Source organism: Uranotaenia lowii, chromosome 1 (genome assembly GCF_029784155.1).
Source record: "Uranotaenia lowii strain MFRU-FL chromosome 1, ASM2978415v1, whole genome shotgun sequence".
Taxonomy (NCBI): domain Eukaryota; kingdom Metazoa; phylum Arthropoda; class Insecta; order Diptera; family Culicidae; genus Uranotaenia; species Uranotaenia lowii.
The window spans coordinates 55,065,264-55,091,051 of NC_073691.1; the positions used below are offsets into that span (position 1 = coordinate 55,065,264).

The 25,788-nt window shown below is 34.6% G+C and overlaps 1 protein-coding gene across 1 annotated transcript in view; it reads right to left on the reverse strand.

The window, feature by feature from the left end:
- LOC129752115 (monocarboxylate transporter 12-like) overlaps nucleotides 1-5,254 on the reverse strand; it is a 308,960-nt gene extending 303,706 nt beyond the window's left edge. Inside the window, exon 1 of the mRNA XM_055747926.1 lies at nucleotides 4,773-5,254. Coding sequence (XP_055603901.1) covers nucleotides 4,773-5,169 — 397 coding nt within the window. The 5' untranslated portion in view covers nucleotides 5,170-5,254. The remainder of the gene's footprint in view (nucleotides 1-4,772) is intronic.
- Nucleotides 5,255-25,788: the final 20,534 nt, after the last annotated feature.

A 25,788-nucleotide genomic window follows, 5' to 3' on the forward strand; every position in this document is an offset into this window, starting at 1 on the left:
AGTTAAAATGAGAGAAACCAGTGGTCAGAGAGAGAAAAAATGCGCGAATTGTTGCAAATTGTAAAGTTGTTGTGGAATTTTGATCATTATCATTCCAAATGCAAAGAATTCTCACTCTATGGGCGATGGGCGCGCTCGCAACCCGGGTATACGATTTCTCGAATGTTAGACAGAGAAAGCAATAGCCTTCACTCCAATTTCACTCCGATTAGCTGTCATTCTTATGGAAATCTGTGTAAGAGTAAAGAGCAAGCTTTATTCTTTTTAGCAGGCCCAATCCCAATAAGGCATTCCCCACTCGTCAAACGAACAGCTGATTTCTCATGTTTACATTGTCTGGGCATATTGTGGTAGGGTAAACATAACAACAACATTACGCATGTTCAATGACCAGATAGTAACGAAATAAAATTGGCATTGCAATTGTAGCGGTTTTGCAAGCGCACCTTGGAGAGTAGAATATAAATTCTTTATTTAATTTATTGTAAGTTCATAACAAGTAAAGACGTGAAGTATGTTAATGATTTTAATTAAAGAAGTTTTTTTTAAAAGAAAGTATTGAACAGTGCTTATCATCAAAGATTAAAATAGCGACCAGTTGGTGTTTGCATTTTTCAAAACAAAAAGAGAAAATTACCCTACCACTATATGTCTCAGGAAATACTCTCTTGCAATCTCACCCCGCTAGGGTTGTCGATGTACCTGATTTTCGGTGGCCAAACCTGATAACCTGAAAAGCCTCCGTTTTTCTCTAATTTTCTCATAATCTCATTAAAATTTTGGTTTTTTGTCTATGTTAGTGTCCAAACTCGTTTTTACTTAACCCTTTATTGCATGAATTTTTTTTAAATGTGAACAGCAACTATTGAGTCAGTTAATAAATAGCATTTTAATTCGAATAATCTGAACAGGGTTAAAGCCATTATTTTGAGCCTTATAAGAATTATGGCACATCGAAGTTGAATAATATTTTTTTGAAATTGTTGACTTATTTCGATACGATTTTGCAAAATTCTTCTAAACATTGCTAATTAGATGTTTGTGATGGATTAAGGTTAAAACGCAAACTGAAACGCGAAGCAGGATTGGGTTGATGATTAATACGTCCAAGACGAAGTACATGCTGGCCTGCGGATCCGAGACCGACCGAACCCGCTTGTCCAGTAATAACAAGGTCACGATCGACGGCGACGAGCTGGAGCTAGTCGAAGACTTTGTCTATCTCGGCTCACTGGTGATCGCAGACAATGACACCAGCCGTGAGATCCGGAGGCGAATTATCAGCGGAAGTCGTGCCTACTATGGACTCCACAAGCAACTGCGGTCGAGAAGACTTAGCCCTCGCACGAAGTGTAACCTGTATATGACGCTTATTAGACCGGTTGTTCTCTACGGGCACGAGACATGGGTATTGCTCGAGGAGGACCTGCGTACACTCGGAGTATTCGAGCGACGAGTGTTAAGAACCATCTTTGGCGGCGTACAGGAGAACGGAGTGTGGAGGCGAAGGATGAACCACGAGCTCGCGCAACTCTACGGCGAACCCAGTATCCAGAAGGTGGTTAAGGCTGACCGGATACGCTGGGCGGGACATGTTGCGAGAATGCCGGACGACTGTCCTGCAAAACAGGTGTTCGCTACGAATCCGGTAGGAACAAGACGAGCGAGGGCGCAACGAGCGAGGTGGTTAGACCAAGTGGAGCGTGATCTGGCGAACGTGGGGTGCCCAAGAAATTGGAGAACGGTTGCTATGAACCGAGTGAATTTTTAGGAATTATGTTCGTCAAGTTATGTCATGAGACGGAATACAATGTAAATAAAATATAAAATAAAATAAGGTTAAAATATTTGTAAGAATTTCCAATTTGAAGAAATAACAACGACTTTCCAAAAATGCTTTCTTCAAAAAAATTAAATACATTTGATTTTTAAATTTTTCTGCATATTTTCTTCGATATCTCACACATACATAAAAATGTCATGATAAAAATACCATGGCATAAGTTCTTTTAATCTTAAAAATATTTTTGTTGCGAATACATATTTCAAAAATTCCATGCGTTTCTGAAATATTTGGATCTTAATTAGTAGTGATTTTAATAAAAACTATGCATTCAAAGGTAAAATTGTTAACTAGGGGCAAAAAGAGCACGATTAGTATTGACAGATTAAGCACCCTCTGCCGTACAATTCTGGCTTTTTCAACATGGCAGGCCTGAAATTTTGTTAGTTTATTCCACCAGTGTTTCTTTTCCGGGTGGTCATAAGCGGCCTTTGCCACAATACGACGAATCGCTTTATACTACGATCAAAGCACCACAAAAAAATTTGTGTGGGTGTAACGTAGGAATACGCGAATAGTATAAGTTTCTCTGTACACCTTAAAAGCTTAAATTTAAAAGAAAGCTCATTATACCCCAGAGGTTTTTCTACTTGTCCCACACAGTTTCTTTGGCACACGTTTTTAAAATGTATTTTCAACTTTATTTTCAACATTAAACGATTTAGATGAGAGTACTTGAATCTGTTCTAAGCCCGTGCTGGGTATTATAGATAAAGTATTATAGTATTATAGGTATTATAGATAAAGAATAATAATAAACTTATGTTTTAATAATGAAAATTTCGATTTTATAATTTTTTTTATAATGATGTGATGGTTTTTAACGTGTTCTTGTCACACAATCCTAAAAAATTCAAAGCATTTCTTCATTTTTTAGGGTAAGTCAAATAAAAGCATTATTATTTCACAGGAGTATTTGGTTTAAATTCATTTATGAAAAAAAAATTAAATTCTATTTCAATAGTAGGGTTTGAATTTTTGCATTCCCATTATTAACATGTTTAAGGACATCCTATTTATTTATTTATTTTCATAGTATTCCGTCTCACGACATAACATGATGAATATAATTCCAAAAATTCACTCGATCCATGACAACCGTTTTCCAATTTATCGGACATCCCACATTCGCCAGATCACGCTTCACTTGGTCTAACCACCTCGTTTGTTGCGCTCCTGCTAGCCTCGTTCCTACCGGATTCGTAGATGAAGACGTTTCTGAATTCTTTCAAAAATGGTATTTTTTTTATAGTTAGAATTCAGTGTGTGAAGCTGGGGAATATCAGATCCGGTGCATTCTTGATCAACAGTGGTGTGCCACAAGGGATTCACTTAGGACCCTTTTTCTTCATCACTGTTATGAACGAGCTGCCCAAGATATAACAGGACGCACTTTACCGATTTTCAATCTTTTGCAGAACCTACGAATTGAAATTGAACCGGTCGGATCATTAAATTTAAATAAATAAATAAATAAATAGTACTTCAGCATTTTTTCAGCGCTTTAGAATCGTATTGGTAGACAAAAATTTCATCCTAATATAAGACTGTTTTGATTCGATCTCTTACTCAATTCGTTACGAAAACATCTCTGTTGATCTAAGTACCACTTTCAGATCGAATCATGGCACCCATTATCCAGTCCTAGCTCAAACGAGCCATTCGAAAATATCTCCCCCCGAAATGCCGGCACTCGGTACTCAGCCTCCTAAACATAACAATCAATTTTTCACAGATTAAAAGCTCAACATTAATTGCTTTTCGCATATCATAATCTGCTTTCTGACAGCTCAGATGACATGAACGCAAACAGCATTAAGCCCTGCTCGCTGGAACGAGGAAACATACATTATCCACCAAATCTCTAAAACCATTTAGGCTTCCCACCTACCTTAAACGTTCCTTTTCGGAATCCAAACTTGCTCCGGACAACTCCATCCATCTGCTGACACTAAATGGCTCTCTTTATCTGCGTTTCGTCGGATGGTTTCACCTGTTCACTGAAAATATCAATATCAATCATTATTAACCGCCCCCTCAAAGCCCCTCTTTTCTGGACCCAGCTTTCTAGGGAGATAGACTCCCAGATATGTTTGTGTGATTGACTTCAATCTGCCATTCCGACAACAACAGTCGGTTGGTTGTGAGAAACCGAATAAGAAAAAAAACAAATTCATGAGACCTACTATATTGACAGGTCGCTTCGGGCCGATGATGAATGTTGCCCTAAGTCTCGAATCTGTTTACTTAATCTCACCGAGACGGCAGGCAATTCGTTAACGATACGAGATTGGACTAGGTATCAGCAGCAGCATAATAAAAACAATAAAAAGGGACCCCTAGGCGTTGCAAAAAGATTATTAATTAATTCCGTTGTTTGGTTTTTGGCGAGAACTTCTGTGTGGTAGGTAAAGTGATTAGCGTAGCATGATTGAGCTAAATTTAAGCTTGGTTACTCCCTGTCTTTTTCTGAAGATTCCTGGGTGGCAGCTACCAGATATCACACAAACTGATATTTACAATATTTTCTGGGAAAACGAAAACAAAATTTGGGCAAATAACAAGACGAAACCATATTCTAAATCGACAACCAGGCTATCATACAAAATTAACGAGGCCTAGACTAGTTCAAGCCAGTCTAATGCAGATAAATTCCAATGCGTCTCCTGGAATTACTATGTTCAATTTTTTTAAATGAATAGCTGTAGTAGACCTAAAAAATGAACGCCTAAATCTAGCTAGGAGAAAGGTGATGCTTTTGTATATATTTCAACACGATTTGTCAAATTAAAATTTCAGAAAATTCTATCCCACACTCTTTTTCAACGAGAAACGAGCTTAACATCTGCCTCTGACATAAATGAGGTAAATCACCCCGGGACGAATATTTGCTCAATCCATCCTTCTACAAATTACTAATCACACTTACCTGTATCCGTAAGTCGCTTCCCGAAGTACCGCATCACATAGTCCAACAACAGCCCGAAGCTCAGCTGAATCCCGTGGGTCATCGTGTGCACCAGTATTCCCACCACAATCACTATCCAGCCCCAGCCACCCTCCGGATAGTATCGACGGCAGAGCAATCTCCGGGCGGCCATCAGCTGCTGGAAGGTTGGCGAGGGTGGAAGGCCATTCTTCTTGCCCCGGGCTGCCCCATTCATGCCCCCCGGATGATGCCCATTGGCCCCGTTTGGCTCGTTACGGCCTTCGTCATCATCGTTGAGGCCATCGCCGTCGTTTGCCCCACCACTGCAGGGTCCTCCGACTCCGGCCTGCGACTGGGACAACAGTGGCCACGAGAGGGCTCTCACTAGCGAAGACATTTCACACTGATTGCCGCTATGTGCCGGCTTCACTGATTCCCGGAATGCATTTTCTAAGTGATGTAGCTGCTTCCATTTTCCATTCACACTGGTTTGAAGCACTCTTGTTGAGTTTTAAATATGTTTCTTAGAATGTACTTATTCAAATCATCTTCAATCAGTTAATTAACCTGTTAACAAATATCATCTTCGTTTTTATCTTGTGAGCGTTTTTCACTGAATTTAATGTACCTACGGTTTTGAACAAGCCTCACTTTCTTCAAACTGCTATGACAAAAAATAAATGAACAAAAACAAAAATGTGAATTGCAAAATGATGAGTCCCTTAAGAAGAGTAAGAGATAAGGTTAGAAATCTTCTAATAAGTAAACCATTACACTATAAGCTCACAAAATTTGACGTTCTTTAAATACATATGACCCTAGATATAGCAATTCTACGAAAACATGATATCATATTTCTAACTTTTTATCCAATCGAGAGAACGTTCCAAAAACAATATGTAAGTTTCTTTTAAATTATTTAGAAAACATTTCAACATTTTCTCTTATCTAGTCCCTGAAATTTCATCTAAGTTGGATTCATTTCTCTACAAAAAAAAGTTTCGCTGACTGAATGTTTGAGTCAAGACCCATCTCTGGGTCGCAGTTTAAAAATATTTAGAAAAGTTTCAGTAACTTCAGTGATATTGCAGAAATGTTTAAAGTATGAAAAACTCTGATTTTCATAGAGTTACCACCCGAGATAATATTCTTTCAATTTTCCTCCTCTTAACCTTTACGTGACTAGTCAACTTATACACTGCCGACCAAAAGTTCGGACCACCCGCTAAAAAACATGCAAATTTTGATCGTTCATATCTCAGCTGTCTTAGGACGTATTGCAAATCTTCTGATCTCATTTGAAAGATAATAAGCAATAGCTATTTCGGAGGTATTTTGCCCAGAAATAATGTTTTAGTTTTGTACCTTAAACTTACCCTAAAGTTAGAACATTTTCAACAATTCGCACTCAATATTCAAAGCCGATCATCTCGGGATAGGTTGGACCAAATTTCAAAATTTGAGTTGCATTAGAATTCTTATTCTTTACTTCTCAAAACACAATAAAAAAATTGTGCAAAAATTTGAGAATGTTCTTTAAATTAAAAAAATAGACACTTGGCTATCGTTCAAAAGTTTGGGACATCCCTTAGTATGGTGTTAGTATGGTTCATATATTTCATCATTCATATCTATCATTTTCATAATATAGGAATAGAAAATGTTTTGATTACATCTATAAATTTGCACAAATCCCGTTTGGTGGATTCTAGATTGTCATTAGCATGAAACCGTATGAGTAAATTTTTGTCAAATTTTCTGTCATAAAATTTAAAGCCTACAAAACTAACTTTTTTTTTAGGATCCTCCGAGTCTCATCTACACAGACCTTTACAAGATACTTTAGACAGATTGTCTTCCTGGGCTTCGGGGCTTGGGATTGAGTTTTCCCCACAGAAAACGGAGATGGTTGTTTTCTCTAAAAAACATAGACCTGCTCAATCTAAGCTTCAACTCCTAGGCAGAACGATCATTCAATCGAGGTGTTTTAAGTATCTTGGGGTTTGGTTTGATTCCAAATGTACCTGGAGAGCCCATATTGAGTATCTGAAAGGAAAATGCCAACAAAGAATCAATTTTCTTCGATCAATCATTGGCACCTGGTGGGGAGCCCATCCAGAAGATCTTTTAAAATTGTATCGAACAACCATTCTCTCAGTGATGGAATATGGTAGCTTCTGCTTCCAGTCAGCTGCCAAATCTCACCTCATCAAACTCGAGCGTATCCAATACCGCTGCCTCCGCATCGCTCTGGGCTGTATGCCCTCAACGCATAACATGAGTCTCGAAGTTTTGGCAGGAATACTTCCTCTTAAAGATCGATTCAATTTACTATCACTTCGGTTCCTCATCAGGTGTGAGGTCATTAACCCATTGGTGATTGTGAATTTCGAAAGGTTACTTGAGCAAAATCTCCATACTAGATTTATGTCTATATACCATGTCCTCATGTCAATGCAGGTAAACCCTTCTTCGTATTCTCCAACTCGTGTTTGTAGCCCAGACTACGATCATTCTTCTGTCCAGTTTGATTTGTCTATGCAGCAGGAAATTCGTGGAATCCCGGTCTCGCATCGCCCTCTTCTGATTCCAAGAATTTTCGAAGCTAAATATAGACACGTCGATGCCGATAAAATGTACTTTACCGATGGATCTCTTATAGAGGAAACAACAGGATTTGGAGTGTTCAACGAAATATCTAGCGCCTCTCACAGTCTTCAGCCACCATGCTCTGTATATGTAGAGGAGTTAGCAGCTATTCACTGGGCTTTGGACAGTATCGTATCACGGCCAGATGGACACTACTATATTGTAACCGGGAAAGCACTCGCCGTACTTCCTCGAGAAGATACGAAATAACTTGAGTGCTTTATCAAAACGTCGCTTTACCATCACCTTTGTTTGGGTTCCCTCTCATTGCTCGATAGTGGGCAATGAGAAGGCAGATTTTCTGGCAAAGGTGGAAGCGATGGAAGGCGACACGTATCAACGTGAAATCGTCTTCAGCGAATTTTACTATTTGGCTCGAAGAAACTCTCTTGTCAACTGGCAGCGCAAATGGGACGAGGATGAGCAGGGTCGGTGGTTCCACTCGATTATCCCAAAGGTAAGCCTTAAACCATAGTTTAATAGATTGAACTTGAGTCGGGATTTTATTCGTATATTTTCCCGTCTCATGTCCAATCATTGTTCCTTAGACGCGGTACTCTATCGTTTTGATATTGCTGGCAGCAATCTATGTGGTTGTGGCCAAGGTTACCATGACATCGAGCATATTGTTTGGTCGTGCGAGGTCCATCTTGTCGCCAGAACGAATTTTATAGACTCCCTTAGGGCCCGAGGAAAACCACCCTATGTTCCAGTGAGAGATGTGCTGGCTGTGATAGACTTGGACTACATGTTCGAAATATATCTTTTCCTAAAAGCTATTGATCTTCGTCTATAATTCTTTTTATTTTCACATTTCCCTATCTATCTTCTATCTTTTCTTCAAAAAGTGAACTAGATATAAGTACACAATTGTAATCAAACAAAACGAGTTTGGCTCCTTAAAGCCTAAAGGTATGAGCCGTTTCAAATAAAGAAATTACAAAAAAAAACTAACTTTTTTTTCTTGGTACCAGGAGCATCGAAGCTTAAATTAATTAATTCGGAGGCGTGGCATTAACATTTGCAATGGCGTATTCTCTAACAGCTCCAGTTTTTAAGATTCATATGGCTATTTTAAGAAAAGTATAGAAACTATGAAAAATAAGTAAATAGGTATTTCAGTTAATTGATTGAAGAGTGTTTTTACTTTTTGAAATTTCAGAAGTTATATTTTAGTTTCGATTTCCCTTTATTTTAATTGTATGGAATTCTAAAGTTGTAAAATTAAACTTTATATTCAAGATCAAAAGTTTACAAACGTCCTTTAATGTACCCAGATATTGTAACAAATTTTTATGCAGATTAAAGGTTGTACATGGATTGAAGGTCACCAAAATAGTGGTAGATATCATTTGATAGATCTTTCAAAAACACAATTATATTACCAAAACACAACTCAATTCTATCCTCATCGAGTGGTGTACACCGCTTAGTGCTCAGCTTGAAAGATTAGCCGCAATAACCCCGATTTCCTCTCAAATCTAGTGATATGTTGAAAAAAATTATTATACCTAATGACAATGCATCAGAAAATGCACAAAACTGAATAAAACAGGTGTAAAATTCGTTGTTGAATCTAATGATGTACATCGCTTAGCGTTAAGTTGAGAAGAAAAGCCTCTATCGACCCGATTTCCCCTTAATTCATGCAATTCATGCAAACATCGTAACAAACGAAAACGAAATTGAACAGATGCAAAAAACATTGAATCAGGTGGAAAACTCATTGCTGAATCGAATGAAGAACACCGCTTAGCACTTCGTTGAAGAGGAAAGTCTCATTTTCATCAATTTTCCCTAAATTCATTTATAGACTCATACAATATGTACAAAAAAATTGTAGTAGCAAATGAGAAAGCACAAGGTACAAAAACATTAAAACATGTGAAAAATTAACTGTTGAATAAAATAATAAACACCGCTTAATTTCTGTTGATAAGTGCAGTACTAATTGCCTCAATTTCCCCTGAATACTTGCAATATGTTGAAAAAAACCTTGTAACATTCTAGAACGCATCAGAAAGTGTTCAATAGAATAATGAACACAGCTAAACGTTTAGTTGAAGAAAAGCCTGGATCACCCCCTTTTTTCCCTAAATTTAAACGATATTTTGTTGAATTGATAACTGATATTGGTTTAAACATGAGGCTCTTCTCGTTGATTCAAGAGTAACTTTCAAACCAGTCGCGGTTATTGCAAGGATTTTTTTTCTATATTTCTATATTTGTTACAATGATTTTTTGAAGATAACGTATGAATTTAGAGAAAAAAATGAGGCTTTCTTCCTCGCTTAGCGGTGTAGTTTCTATTCAACAATTAGATTGATGCATGATTCAATCAATTTTGTGCGTTTTCTGACGCATTCTGAATTGTTACAAAGTTTTTTTCAAAGTATATGGCATGATACTAGGGGAATTAGGGCAACTGGGATTGCTCTCATTATGTGAGTTCAAAACGATGCTTATCATTAGATCGAATAGTAAGTGTAACACCTGATTTAATTTTTTAACCTCTGCCGACGCATTCTTATTTGTTACTACGATTTTTGGATACATATCGCATAATTTTAGGGGAAGTTGGGGTGATTGATGCTCTCCTTGTCAACTTTACGCTAAGCGACATAATTAGATTCAGCAATAAATTTAACACCTGTTGAATTCATGTTTGTGCATTTTCGGATGCATTGTCATTTGTTATAACGATTTTTTCAACATATCGCTTGATTTTAGGGGAAATCGGAGTGTTCACGACTATTCTCGTAAGCTGAGCATTAAGCGGTGTACACCACTCGATTCAGCGACAAATTTTACACTAAATCACTTGATTTTTGCATTTCGTATGTGAATTGCTCGATTGTTACAGTGAAATTTATGCATAAATTTTAAAAAGCTAGGGGAGGTTGGGGATATTTAGCCATTTATATTAATTCTATTACAAAAAAGTGACGCGATTAGCTAGAATATGAATAAATCTACCAAAAATGATCATTCATGATGAAAAATTGTTGGATTACACTTTGTTTGACTGCATTTCTTTGAAAAAAATCTTAAATTTAGGGGAAAAGAGGCAAAATGAGCCACTTTCACATAAATAAATATGGGTTTTATGACTTTTTCATTACAATATAGATGGCTACAAACTGAATTCTACCTTTACACCCCAAAAAATAGGACAATAGGAGAAATCGAGGAAAATGAGGCGTTCAGAGTCATTTTATCAGAAGGCGGTGTAAACTATTCGATTTCTCCTCTTTTTTTTTGTTGCAGAAATGATAGTTTTCCAGAACTTAGTACCGTTTAGGCGATCGTAACAGGAATAGGTACCTTTTTTAATCAAAAATCTCCACTGTGCATTGTCGACGCCACTGGCAGCCCAGCCCAGATTGTTAATACATAACACCGCGTGTGACTGTCTTTTTCCAATAGTGTATAAGCACCTTGTTTGATTTCCCCCGCATTGTAAGCGTCTATTTAAACAAGTTAGGAGTGAAAGTTAGTTGCCGTGAATTTTTAAGGAATTTCCGTGATTCTCCTGTAGCAACGATATCACTAGAGGCCACTTAAGAAAGTTCAACAATTTTCTATTCTTCTAACCGTACGTTGTCTTTTATTTTGTGTTAGGATAGATCATCAATTCATACTGTTTGTTCGTACGGTGATAGCACTATTCCGATACCACTTTATTGATATCATCATCTAGATCGGATGGATGTGGAATCGAAAGACGACTAGCTTAGCTTAGCGTAGCCACCTTTCTCACACTAAAATGTAAGTGTGATCGAACTTAAATCTTAAACATGTAAACCTAAAATTGAATATGTATTTTTTAGCTTTGAAGCTGCGTAATAAAAACACTGCTTGACCCATAGTCTCCCTCTATTAACACAAAAAAAAAGTAAACGATAGATTTTTTTTCCTGCTATCATATTGATATCTTCAATATTAGTGGAACTGTATAAAAAAAACATTATTCTTGTAAAAACCATAGTCACCTCTCACGAAGGTACCCGTAAAATACGGGACAGAAAATAAACGTTTCGGTTTTTCCTGGAAACAAAAATAAGTTAAAGTAAGATTGCCAGAATTTTTTCAGCACGTATCCGGGCCGGAAAAATCCGGGCAATTTTGAATAAAAATCTAGCAAAATTCAGGCGTTTGATTTCAAACTTGACGACCAAAAGCCCAGGGAGAATCCAGGCATTATTTTTTCAAATCCCAGAAACTACCCAACAAAAATAAAAAAAAAAAAAGATAATTTTTTTTTCATCAAAACTTATCGACAGGTTTTGAATCGTATTTCGGGCTTCCAAAAAACCTTCCATGATTATATTTATAAAACTTACTCAAAATATTTCGTTTTGGAGGCATAAATTAAAAAAATCTACTACAATTGTTTTTTTTATTGATTTGCTAAATAAATATGAATAAATCTGGACAAAATCCGGGCATTTTTCAATGAAATAGGGGCAACAGGACCGAGCCGGACTGTTCTCAAATTTTTTATTATGTGTTGCCACAAAAGTGTTGCCAGAAAATTTTAACACATTTGAGCTCAAAAGTTTAAAACTTGAATTTCTTAGAACAAATTATTAGCGAAACCTTGAAAATTTTGCTTGTGTATTTTGAGCGCAGATTTTCAAAAAATAAAATGTTGTTCTATTCCCCCTCTCCCCATCATTTTTTTCCAGGGGGGTGACAATCTGGTTCTTCTTGCGAACAAGAATCTTTTTCTTTTTTTCTATCCATCGGGAGAAACGTTTATGGTGTTTTCCTCTCAAACCAGTTCAGAGTTGAAAAAGTCCAAATTTCAACCAATGAGGAACCAGAATGATGATTGTGTTAGTGTGCAATCATTCATAATTCTCTAGGTTTTGACATCTAGTCCGGTTCCTTGACAGCAAAATGTCAGGTTTGTTATGGGCCCACAAAATCGTGGGCCCGTAATTTTGATGGTTGTCAAAATCAATGACAAAGGATAGGGCTGTCACCCCCCTGTTTTTTCCCTTGAATAATTTGTTGGATGTGGTAAATTTTTAGAGTGGCCGATTTTTCCTTTTCAAAGGTTAAAAAAAAGACACCGTGGTACAAGTGCAAAAATGATTGATTTTCCTAAAGGTCCTAAATAAATAAACGTGTTTTCTCGAAATTAGCTTTAATGCACTTAAACTAGGGTTAGCAACCGTCCTGCGAAAACGGAACAGGTTCCGCGTTTTAAGAAAATGTCCCGCCTTCCCGCCATTCCACCTTTTTTCTCAAAATGTCCCACTTTTTCCTGAGAAACTTTGTGACAGACTCAATCTTCTCCGATTTTACCACTTCAAAATGGTTGGTCCGTGCTTGATGAATAATTTCTCCTCGATCATTTTCAACTCCTGTCATGTTTTCTAATCTTCTTTTATTGATTTATGATTTTCAAAACTAGAAATGTTCTTACTTAAACAACATGACATTCAACGATAAGGCTTTAAGAATCTCATGGGTATTTCACTGGCTCACATTGGACAAACCTAAATTTACCCTCAATTGTAATTGGTTCCACATAGAAAATCATTTAAATACCTATAATGAAGCAGCAACTCGTTTAATTCTTAGCATTTAAGGTTGCCAGTGTGGAAACCACATAATGCCAAAGTGTCGATTGTGGAACGTCCGCGGTGTATAGGTACGGCAGAGGTCCATTACGATAGCGATAGCTAACGACGAACTCATGAAGAATGCCCGTGCCCGTAGAGGTGTCATATAATATGCACAGCGGTTCTCATATTGAGTTTGGCCCACAAAGCCAGAATATTTTCCAGACACATTCGAGCCGGGCAAATTCGGGCAATTTTATCCTAACTAAAACCTGGAAAAATCTGGATATCAAAATTTTCAACTGCAATATCCAGGTTTGGTTGGTCAAAACCACGGAATTATTCAATAAAAATCAAAAACAATTCACCTCAAAATAGATTTTTTGTATCAAAACAGCAGATTTAAAATCGTATTTTTGGTTTCCGAAAAATTGATTATGATTATTAAGTATAAACAGTTTTGGAAATAAAATTAATATATCTGTGCAAAATCCAGACTTTTTCCTACAATATCCGGGCAACCAGGCCGAACCAAACTTTTCCCAAATTTTGTGTCAAATATCCGAGCAAGTTTGGGCAATCTGGTAAGCGCTGCCATAAAAATTGGTTCAGTTAAGCGTTCTTTGAGCATGTTGAGCATGTGTTCTAGCGATGTTAATATTTTTTCTATTGAAGAAAATATTCCTAAAGATTCTTCAAGATTTTTCTCCTAGCAGAATCCCTTGAATGTAAAGCTTAAGGAAAAAGTCAGTTAATGTTGAGTTTAATTAAAAAAATAACGTGGAAGATGATCAAAAATGCCTTTTAAAAAATATACCAAATTTTCTTCAAATTTCAGATTCCGATTTACTCTGAACTTTAACATTTTCGACTAAAGTGTTCGCAGTTTACAAAGATGGAAGTTTTCTTGAGAATTCAACTTTTAAAACAAATTTCATTTATCCACATTTTAATGCTTCTTATGAACTATTTTAGCTTAAAGAAATTATACATATGTATAAGAATGGTCATAAAAACTAGGTTTTAAATAGTTTTCCAAATGTTCCGCTTTTTTCTGAAAGGATTTGATAAGCCTAACTTAAACGTCATTGGCTATAAGGGACTCAATTAGTAATGAGTAATTTGATGTTTTTTTTAACATTTAAAAGCTTTTTGGAAGAATGCATTAAAGAAATAATTTACTGGTTAAGGCCTGATTGTATTATAGAGAACTAGCTTATCTATTGAGCAAGTTTTTTTTACTAGTATAACCAGTTTAACGCCAAATGATAGCTCAAAACCAAAGAAAGATTTCTATTTCCGAGTTGTTTTCACATAAGAGCAGCGTTCTTATTCGCAATATTCTTAGAACCGGCAGAAAGGCATTCAAATATTACGTACCGTAAACTGAGGAACATTGATCTCTTTTGTAATTCATTTTCGAATATTTTGGAAGGGGTTACTTTTTATAACACTAAAAAGTTTTGAAATGATTACTGAGGAAAGGAGTATAAAGCATGATCATTGATAGCAGAATATTCAAACGAAAAAAGTGGCTTCAACTAAATGTTTGTTACAAAACCAGATTTCATGTCTCGGGGTAACTTTGATCATTATAGTTTTAACGTATCTCAACATCTTCAAAATCATTGTTTTGATGCTAATTAGCACCAGAAGGCATAAAACAACAATATCAGAAGTTTTTTGTTAGGATTCAATTGAATTATTCAACGTTTTCTTTCAAAAAAATAAATATACTCAAAAAATGGAGACAGACCCGAATGTAAAATAAAGGGTCTTAAAATAAAATTAAAAAAAAGGAGAATGTTACTGCATACATTTAGGGACAAAAGTTATAAACATTTCTCAATATTTTTTTGGCCTTTTAAACAAATGAAATGTTTCCTTCATGCAATTCTCTAGGTCCTTCCACTGTTCCGTTGTTCTTTTTTTATTCAAACTTATTAATTTTCAAGGGGTTTTAAGCCATTTGCTCTATAAAGACTGTGTCATAGAAAATGTATGGTTTTCAAAATATCCAAAAATTATCATACGATTCATGGTCATTGTATATAACTCTTAAACAATACTTATACAAAGAAAAAATAGTCGAAATTTCATATAAAACAACCCATTTGCTTCAAAATGCTAACATTTTATCAGGAGAGGTGTATATTTGTGAATCTTCGAAAAAACAGATATTTAATAACTTTAAAACTACATTCTTAGTAATTTAAAAAAAATCTCCAGCACAGCAATTTACCCATTCAAACGTAAAAAACAGTTTTCAGATATTTTAATTTCAAACTGAGTTAATGATGATTATCTGCAAAAAATTTACCCCGATGATCAAAGTTTCCCCAATTTACGGTACGCATTTTTCGACCGCCCTCCATCTTACGTATCATGATCGTTTCAGATTTTCTATCCAAAATCCACAAACTGTAACAAGCTGCATTATCCCCTCTCCCTTTAAACTCCCACTTTTTTTGTAGTTTTTGATTGTACAAACTTATCCTATTTCAAGAAAAAGCAAAAATAGGCTTTTTTCAGAATGACAGGCCTAAGGAAAATTACATACACGTTTGAATCAATGCAAATAGATAAAAAAAAAATTGAAAAGCACTCAAAAATAAGTTTAGATTTTTGTTGACTTGTTGTTTTACTTTTTTCTCTAGATGGATTTTAAGCATCGATATGGCTTATTTATCCCGATTGGCGAATTTTACTGCTTTTTTTGTAAATACAACTAGTTATTTTCAAGGAGTAAGTGGTTCACTAACTAACAATATTCATAAAAAAATTATACTGAATGATAAGAGTTAAGCCCATCGAAAATTATTATTAAATTTGAGCTCAGTTTGTTTAGCAATTACTGCAAATTGGCCTGGTTTTAAATATTGGTCAAGAAAAAGAAATTACCCTAATATTCTAACAAGACTGTTAATCGTTTAAAGTCACGATTCTAACATGGATAACTATTTAATAATGAATTCGTATTCATCATATGTATTTGAAAATTCGTCAATCAGTGTGCTGTTAAAATCTTCAAATTGCTTAACTCGAATTATGTAATCTGAGAGACTTCCCTGATTACCTTTTTTTTGTAGATAGCAAATTTAGAGCGACTGCTTAATTTACTTTACGTGGGTTAGTTTTCGGCTTTTAGTCTCAGGGTTGTACTGAGGCCGAAAGCCAAACTACTCAAAGTATTCTTATTTATACTTTGAACTCTGATGGTTAAATTATTTCTGATCCAGAATGCAGGGGCGGTCCTAGAGTTGACTCTTGGGGGGGGGGGGGGGGGGGGGGTGGGGGGTGATTTTCCAAATTTTCAAAAATCAGGCAATAAGAAGGATCGTAAATATCTGGCGAAAAAACGTTTATTTTGAGAAACAGAGTGGAGGATTGGGGAGGGGGGGGGGGGAGTGTTTACAGTTGCAAATAAGACTAGTGTTTTGTAGGTTTGTATACTTTTAAATTAAAGATAAATAGTGAAAACTTTTAACAAATTTCCGAAATATACTTATGTTGATATCCTTTTATTAAACTATCTGCGAATCCTCAATGTTCATTGCGAAAAAAGTTTTGATAAAAAGATAATTTTCGTAATTTTACATTTCGTAGTTTAAAAATTGTAGTTTAAGAATTCTTTAAAGAATTTTCCGATATAAATGTCATTTCACAAATGAAAACTGAACAAACATTATCGTAGGAGAAAATGTAAAAAAAATCAATCTTTGAGTTATCCACAATATTTTACTAGGAATCTTCATATCAGGGTAAGACCTCCACCAAAATTTTAATGACTCTCATTTTGCAACGATTTCAAAACAATTATTTGAGAGAAGTGTTTGTTAATAATTACTATGAATTAACTTAACTGAATATTTAATTATTTTTCTGAAGTATTTTGCTGAATCGTTGCTCGAAAGAATCTGATTATTATTGATTCTTGTTCAAATTCTTCAATTTTTTAAAATATAAATTTAATTCTTAAATAAGATCTTCAAAATCATATTCTTATGTATAAAGCTTTTGGAACTTCATTTTTATTTGTTTTTTTCTTGAATTTCAAGCTCCTATACTAGATTTTAAATTTTGTTGGAACTGAATCCAAAGAAAAAATAACTAATTTGCAACGAATTATTTATGAAAAAAGTGAAAAGTCGTATTTTTATTTCTTGCTCTCAATATTTAAACAATTTTTTAATAATGTTTGAATTAAATAAAAACATATTGAATAAAGAGTTAATTTCTGAAAGTTAATAGGTACTATTTCAATATTTCAGTGAAAATTGATAATCTATTTCAATTGAAGTAACCAAACTTTCAGATTCAGAGTGGATTTTTTAACCTATATTACAAAACTGGATTTCTACTTAAAATTTCAAATATTATTGTGCAGATGAGCTAAAAACAGTATCGGAGATATAATTGGTGAGAATCCTGAAATCCAGCTTTGCTGGTCAAAAATAAGAAAAGTGTCTTCCGAATGTTCAACTTGAGCGATTGCCTTGTTTCCGAGAAAATAGTCGGCGAAGACGGAATAGTTTAAAAAAAGATAAAACATAGGCAAGTTTTTGGAGCCTATGCTTTAAAAACTGATTTTGGAAATAAATTTCTGAACTCGGTTCCAGACTTTATTCATCATCTCTAGTTTCAGAAGTAATATTTTCAGTATTTTTCGAAAATTGAATCATTAGAGATTTACCGAATAGTGCGAACGGTCGAATACCGACTATCGGCCCTTTTCAAGTATTCGGTAAAACGAATATTCTGAACATGAAAAATCGTAAATAAGGAAAAAATGTGTTCAAAAGTACCATCTGCATCACCGAATATTCAGTAAAAAATACCATTGTGAGTAATATTTTAAAAGTGATGATAGAATTGAAAAAATTAATTCCACTTTTTTCATAGAAAACAAACAATGCGTGAACAAATGCACTTTCTTATTTAATTAACTGAATTTTGAATGTTTTAAATTAAAGAATGGATTTTTTTATAAAAACTATTGATCATTTTTAAAATTGTTTAATTGTAATAACGCTTCAAAATGTATGAGGCCCTTCGAGCCAAAGGGGTTAAGTGTATAAAAGCTGATGAAAGATGAAAGAATATCATACTAAATAAGCCTTGGAAAGAAAAAACATTTAAAAAAAGGAATATAATTCGAGAAAAACACATTTTTAATTTGATGTGTTTGACCATTTTCCATATATGTATCCATCTAATTTTTTTTTCAAACGTAAAAGAACGTAAATTAAAATTCTAAATATCTGAAAAATTACCAAATATAGCTTGAATTATGCAGAATCGTTTTAGATCAATAAATCAAAATCGAGCATTTTTGTTACGTCGAGGCAAATACAATCAAAGCTATTTTTTTTTTCAAAAACGATTCAAAATAAGAAATTATTAAAAAGCAATATTCTGAACTTTAAATGAATCTTTTTAATTCAAATTTTCTAGACAGTTTCGATCTTAATTCAGAAAAAAATATGCGGTTTCGAGAATCTCAAATTGAGATGCATTCTGTAAAAATTGGAGCTTTCAATGAAAAATAAACCGAGAAATGGAAATTTAGTATTAGATGTAGGAAACAAAAATCGAATCTTTCCTGGTAGAGATCTGGGGGAGCAGACTTGTGCACGGAGAATAAAAATATGATTTTTCTGCCCACCTGGTACCTGAACGGCCCAGAAGGCAATTTCACACTTGAAGGCTCAAGTCTTTTTTATTTCTAAAAAGGATCAAGTTAATCCATCAAACATGGAGCCAAATCGATCTGCAATAACTCGTAGGATAATAAAGTTTTGGTCGAGACAAGTTTGCAGGTATTTATTGAACATACCGACTATTTGATAAACATTATCAAAAAATGATCAAACTATAGCTAAAGTTTTAACAAAGTTAGTCGGAAAAAAAATATTTTCACTAAATATCCAAAAAGCGAAAACAACTTATGAGCATTAAATATAACTTATCAGATTAGCGATTTGTTCTTTAATGACAGATATACGCACTAAATTAAATTGCATGTTTCGCATGATACCAAACTTCTTACCATACCATACCATACTAAGGGGTGAGTCCAAACTGTTGATCGATAACTTAAGTAGCTATTTTATCTGTTTAAAGCACTATGTAAATTTTTGACATTTATGACCGAATTTTTGAATTCGGTCCACCCAACCCTAAACTGATTGGTTTGAAATATAAAGTTCTTTTTTTTTGGAAATTTTCAAACTTTAAGCCGAGTTTAAGTCATATTAAGATAACATATACATTTTGCCAACACATACGAAAAAGATTTTGATCATCGACTTTAGAATGAAATCCAAAAAAATGCAATGTGTCATAAGATGACTGATATATGACCAAACATTTTTTCTTGTTTTTGAGGGGTGATCCCAAACTTATGGCCGGTAGCGTATATGGTCAGCAAATTCTAATTTAACGCTGTAAGTACCTCAACAAAAGTTATTTTGTGAAATTCGTTCCAACGAATTGCAAGTATCAGCTGTTTTACTTAGGCGGACCGACATTTTTAAGTTATTAAGTGATTAATAAATTCTTTTATTGAACAAACACCCCCACGGAGTGGAAAAATTTGAAATTTCGAAACTACACATACTAGGAAAAGTTCTTGGATTTTATATAAGTCCCAGCGTTTGCAAGTATTTTATAACGGTTTTTTGCCGTTTGGGGGGGGGGGGGGGGTGATCACCCCGATCACCCCCCCCCCCATAGGACCGCGCCTGCCAGAATGTCGAAAGTTCGTCTGATTTTTTGAATAATGAGTATCTTGATCATAATAAAGTGAATTGTGAATTTCAAATATAAATTCGATTTTTTATAGTAAATCCATGATTACTTCTACTCTAGATAGGAGTTTTCTTTGCTTCTGACGGTGGTAATCAAGCTTCATAAATTTCCGCGCGCTCGATAACAGCTTCCTAAATTATCGGAGTTTAATGAGGTCTTCGTTATCAGCCAGCAGTCAGGACCCTGATGTATGTATGTAAATAAAAAAATTGTGATCAATCCCAAGATAAACATGTGAAAACGTCGCATCATAAAAGCAATAAATTTGCACTCGCCCCGAACCCGATGAAATTGAGTCAGCCTCTCCACCGAAATGGACAAAATTGATACATCAATTAGTGTCTAAATTTATGGTAATTTATTCATTATCAATTCCTTTCTGGCAACGCCCCGGCAGCAGCCGTTCGTTCGTTCTGAATCGTTTATAACGACTTGTAAATTTATTTATTTTCCCATGTCTGGCTGTAGGTTTTTTCGGGGGGAGATGTGGTCGGTTTTAATTTGAACACGATCGCGCCATTATTGCGGAGCAGAGGATTCGCGAAATCAGCCGTAAATACAAATTTGGAGCACAAGTCAGATTTGAGGTGGGCATCGGAATGTGCAATGAGCATGATTTAAGAAAGATGTTCGTGAATAATTAGTCAATCGTCGGAATGAATGTGATTCCAGCTCCAGATAACAGAAAGTGAAGTGTTAATTTTAATTGGTAAAAGATTTGCCTGTTAAAGAAAGAGATCGCTCAACCCAAGTCGAGGAAAAAAGGAAAATAAACAAATGTTTGCTCATCCTCCGGCGCATATCGTTAAGCGCTCACCCTTTTAAATTGCATCCGCATCTGCTCGATCACATATCGCTGAACATGTGTAACTTGGCACCATCAAAATGCCATCCAGTCAGTATCTTTCATCAAATCGGATTCCGCAAAACCAGCTCGTCTGACAGATAGTTTAGTGCCAGCCGGGTATTCTCTGCTAGCGAGCGAGATGGCAGCACGCAACCCATCAAAGTGTCGATTTAATTGGCCCTCGGAGACAAACTCGCGCGCGCATCGAATCGCATCGCGCATTCAATCTCGTTCATCTCTTTGCGTTTTGCTTGCAGATTCCGAGCACGCCTCCCCAGGTTGTCGCGCTAAGTTTGTTCCGTTTTGTCGCACCCGTCGAGCCGTGATTGATGACAGATGGATCTTCTTCGCCCGTTGGTTTGGTGCAGCGTGTTGGGGATCGTAACCCTTTAACGGGATTATGGTATACTCTTGGAAAAAATTGGGTTCTGAAGGAAAATGCACGAGTGTTCTGTTTTTTAAGGCACTTTCAAAAAACTTTATACCTTAAGGCACTTTTAAAACTTTAACTTATAGGATCTCTCAAAGGGTTTCGTAAGGAATTTTTCACTCATTCTTATTCATTTTTAAGTTTGGATTTTATTTTTCGATCATTTTAGATCCCCTCTTCCCCCTACGTAACACATTATAATAAGATTTTTCTATCCAACATGTACGAAGCGTAACAAGCTGTTATAACCCCTAGTCGCCCTAGACGCGTTACGTAATATTTGAATAGTCCTTATTGAATTCCTATCGGAGTTGGTTTCAAACGATTGAACAAAAAATAGGTCTTTTATAGCCCTTGTTTGAGACTTTAATGCATTGATTTTTAACTTAAGCACAATTCTATAATCCCACAGTTTATGTCTTCAGCAGCCTTGAGCAGGATAAAGTTGATCAAAATTGTACATGACAAATGTTTGTTTTTTTTGTGACACTTAATCAACGTAACTGTAACTGATAAGGTTTTAAAAATCTTTGGCTTGCATCGAATTAAGGAGGTAGATGGGCGATTCGATCTATCAAATTTCAGAATCAGCCATGTTGATTGCTTCGTTGCGTTTGTTTACTTTTAATCCTTCACCGCGCTCTCCTCGCCTACTTACTGTAAAAGTAGGAAAACCTTGTATTTTAATGACCTTGGCATCGAATATGATTGCTTCTTACTCGTTGTACTACAAAATACATCAAAGCAACCTTGAGAGATTCGATAAAATTTTACTTGGCGACCACTGTCATTATGTGAATTACAAAAAAGCCGACCCTTGTGCATTAAGTAGCAAGAATATTACATATTGTATGTATGTATGTAAGGGTCCCCCATCGGTAGCAAGGCCCTGCCTATGTCTGTGTGGTTGGCCCGAAGGCTTCCACGGCCGATGGTTCGTCGAGGGAAGGCATCCAATCTTCAGAAACCTGCAATGGTTGGCTACCACTCCGCTTGCAAAAGTTTCTTCGGACTAACCCCAGATGCATTCCCTCTAGTAAATGAAATAAAATACAATAAAGCGATAAAATAATATTATATAAATGAATGATAAAAATGAGTAATAAAAATAATTTCAAATGATAATATAGCAAAAGGATGAAAAAATAATGTTTAAAATAAAATAGGAATTATACAAGTAATACACGATGATATGATATAGCATTGAAATCAATGATAATCAGGAAAGAGTGGTTAATACTATATTAATTGTTAAAAATGTATATATTTGAAATTGAAAATACTATCAGAGGATTGCAAAACTAGAACTGATGACTCGACGCTTGCGATGATTTTTTTTGCAAAAAAGCATAAACGAAATAACCTACCTTCAGTCGTTAAACTTCACCTTTAAAATCTTTCTATAATGATACCAATTAACACTTTAACTAGTGTTAGACTCAAAATCAAGCTACTCTTAAAAACATTTTTTGTAGTGAAACACTTATTTGAGCAGTTTTCAATGCGTAATTGCCATATCAACCCTATTTTTTATCCTATCGTAATCCGGAATAAGCTTTCACCCGGAAGCAAAACAAAAATAAACTTAATTGGAATCATTTGAATAATTTGAGACGTTATTTTATGACAAATTAATTGGAGAAAGTAACCTATTACATATTTGTTTTATAAGAATAACTTTCTTCAAAGAAAAGTGAAAAATCTCGCAGGGAATTGAATGATTGGAGTAATTCAAGAATTGTGAAGACAAAAATAATTGTTCATTTGGCATTAGGATTTTACTATTTATTCATAAATGGTCCTGATTTTTGAAAGAAAAAAAAATTTTTTTTTGTTAAGTTAATTTATCTCATTGTTAGTTAATTTAATTGAATGTTGTGCAAAGTTTTTAGTCTTCAATCAGCGCTTTCAAACCACCCTCCGTATGCTTACATAAAATATGATATCACCTAGGAAAAAAAATTAACTAAATAACGCGATTCTTTCACTCAATTCCAAACTATAAAAATACAATAATTCCTCTGAAAATTCGAGAATAACCAAAACAAAAGAATGTAGGAAAATAAATTTAAAACCTGAGTACACTTCTAATAAAACTCATTAAGGAAACGGGGAAAACCAAAAAGAAATATTTTCCAACACTAATTCCAAACTAATTTCCTTCTTCTCGACTTGTATTCGCTGTTATTAATATTGTACGATTGTTTTGAAGAAATATGGACCCATAAAAATTTATCAATAAATTCAAAATCATTTCAACATTGTTTCAAAATCGTTTTTACGTCTATCACTTCGAGTATCGCAAGATTGAACTTCATATATCAAAACTGATTTGCAAATGATTCACGGTAATATTACGACATTTATATGCTCAACTCTAAACTTCACTCATACCTAATAATTCAATTTGGGAAATATGCATCCAAATAGCTTCAACAGTTCAATAAAATTGATGAGATATATTAAATAAAAGAAATGTTAAAAGATACTCACTATTCCGACCCATTTTGTTTGTATCCTGGTGAAGCGAAACCAGTATAGCACATACCTCTCTGGTTTGTTCGGATCTTCTCAAAAACCCATTCATCAATTCGACAATTCGATGGAATACCAAGTGATTTCCTTTGATAGTTCGCCGCTGTTTTGTTTTTGTTGATTTTTTTTTTCATTTGCGTTACGATTCCGTCATTGAAGCGGACGGCGTTATGTTCCATTTTCCTGGGAGTAGTAACGCTTCAAAGAGGGGTACCTGGAAACTAATATTATTATTACTTATGCAAGCAAAACTATCCCTTCCATCTCAATCCTAATATAATGCTCTTGGCAACACTACTGGCCGCTTGTTTAGGAACGTAATGGAAAACGAAATTAACAAAAAAAAAAAACAGTTTTGAAAGATTTGATTTTGCCACTTAAAAAATGTTTTTCGAAGTAAACTTCAATCGATATCACTTCAAGTCACTTCCAGGACAGGACTGATCACATTTTTCATCTTTCACACTTGTTTTCACAGACACAATTAGCCATTTTTTTACAGTCTAAACAAAAAGGAACTCGCACAGGCAAGGTTGCCAAATCGATGAGTAGCAAGAATATTACATATTGGCCATAAAATCCATATTTTTGGATCGGATATCGGAATATTATAATATTTTCTGCGAAACAACGGCGGTGGTATATTTTTGTGCTGGTAAGTTTTCCCAAATCCATGAAATTTCTCTTCATCATTAACTACAATAAAAATGATGTCTAAAGAGACTACAGTAAACAAAGAGGTGCCATCTGATCCGTCACAAAGCAATACAATCAGCAATTATGCTGCAGTGTTACCTCAGGATTGTCATTAATAAAACTTCTTATGACTGTTGTTTCCGCATGATAAAAACTCTATTACTGCATTACTGCTCTTCATTTATTTTGAGTGATTGATTGATAAAATTAATCGATAACAAAATAATTAAACAATGATTTGCTTATCTACTTTGTTAACTTTAGCCTCAAAATCAAAAAAAAAAAAAAAAATTAAGTGGCGTAAAACAATTTTCATTCAAATGGTAACATAATTTCACTTTCGCAATTCCATAATTTTCAAGTCTTTTGCTCGATAGGAATGACTTTGACAGAAAAACGAAAATTCCAATTGTCACATTTCGTCGCTTAGTTTACTGTAGTCTCGTTAATGATGTCGAAATGATGAAGATGAGCTTAGTTAAACCTGGTGAATCGATAATAAATTTCAATTTCGTTTAATAGGAAGATAGTGCCACCATCTTTAACTATAATCTTTAAAAATAAACCTGAAGAGTTAATCACCGTAAATTTATTTTATGAAATTATTTCATCGGCTATATCGGTGAAATTTTAGATTCTTTGAGAAAGAATATTTAAGAATTGAAAAAATATAGACGGATAGAAGATTAGAATAAGGTGAAAGATGTTAAAAATGAGTTCACCTTATTTTAATCTTCTATCCGTCTATATTCTTTCAATTCTTAAATATTCTTTCTCGAAGAATCTAAAATTTCACCGATATAGCCGATAAAATAATTTCATAAAATAAACCTTAACTTATAAACAAATCATAGTCTTTGAACGTTTTAAATAACAAATTAATAAAATATTCAAGTAACAAATTCTTTAGTGCTAGAAAAAAACTTCGTAATAATCCTTTAAATCCTGGAAGTAAAGTTCATAAAATAAGGATAAGGACAAATCCTGGCTATTTTATCTAAAAACCATGCAAAATCCGGGCATTTGATATCAAAGTTTTCAAGCCAAATTCTTTCAGATAAAAAAAATTTTCAAACAAACACCAAGAAGAAAAACACTTTTTTTTCTTCGAAACACATCAGTAGATGTTAAATGGGATTTTAAGCTTTCTAAGATCGTTACAGATAATGTTTATAAAATTAGCTCAAAAACGTTCGTTGCATACAAAAATCAAAAATTAAAAAATAAACAATTACAGTTTTTGGTATGATTTAGCAGAAAATCCGAGCTTTATAAACGACATCCGGGCAGTCTGGCCGGACAGGACTTGTTCCAAATTTTGTATCAAATATCCGGGCAAGTCTGGTTAAAGCTGGAAAATTTGGCAAGCTTAACTTTGATCCATTATCATCCACTAAAACGGTGTTAAAAATTTCGAATACAAATTTAAACCACTTTAGTTTAAATACAACTGGTCAGAATTAATTAGTTTTTACT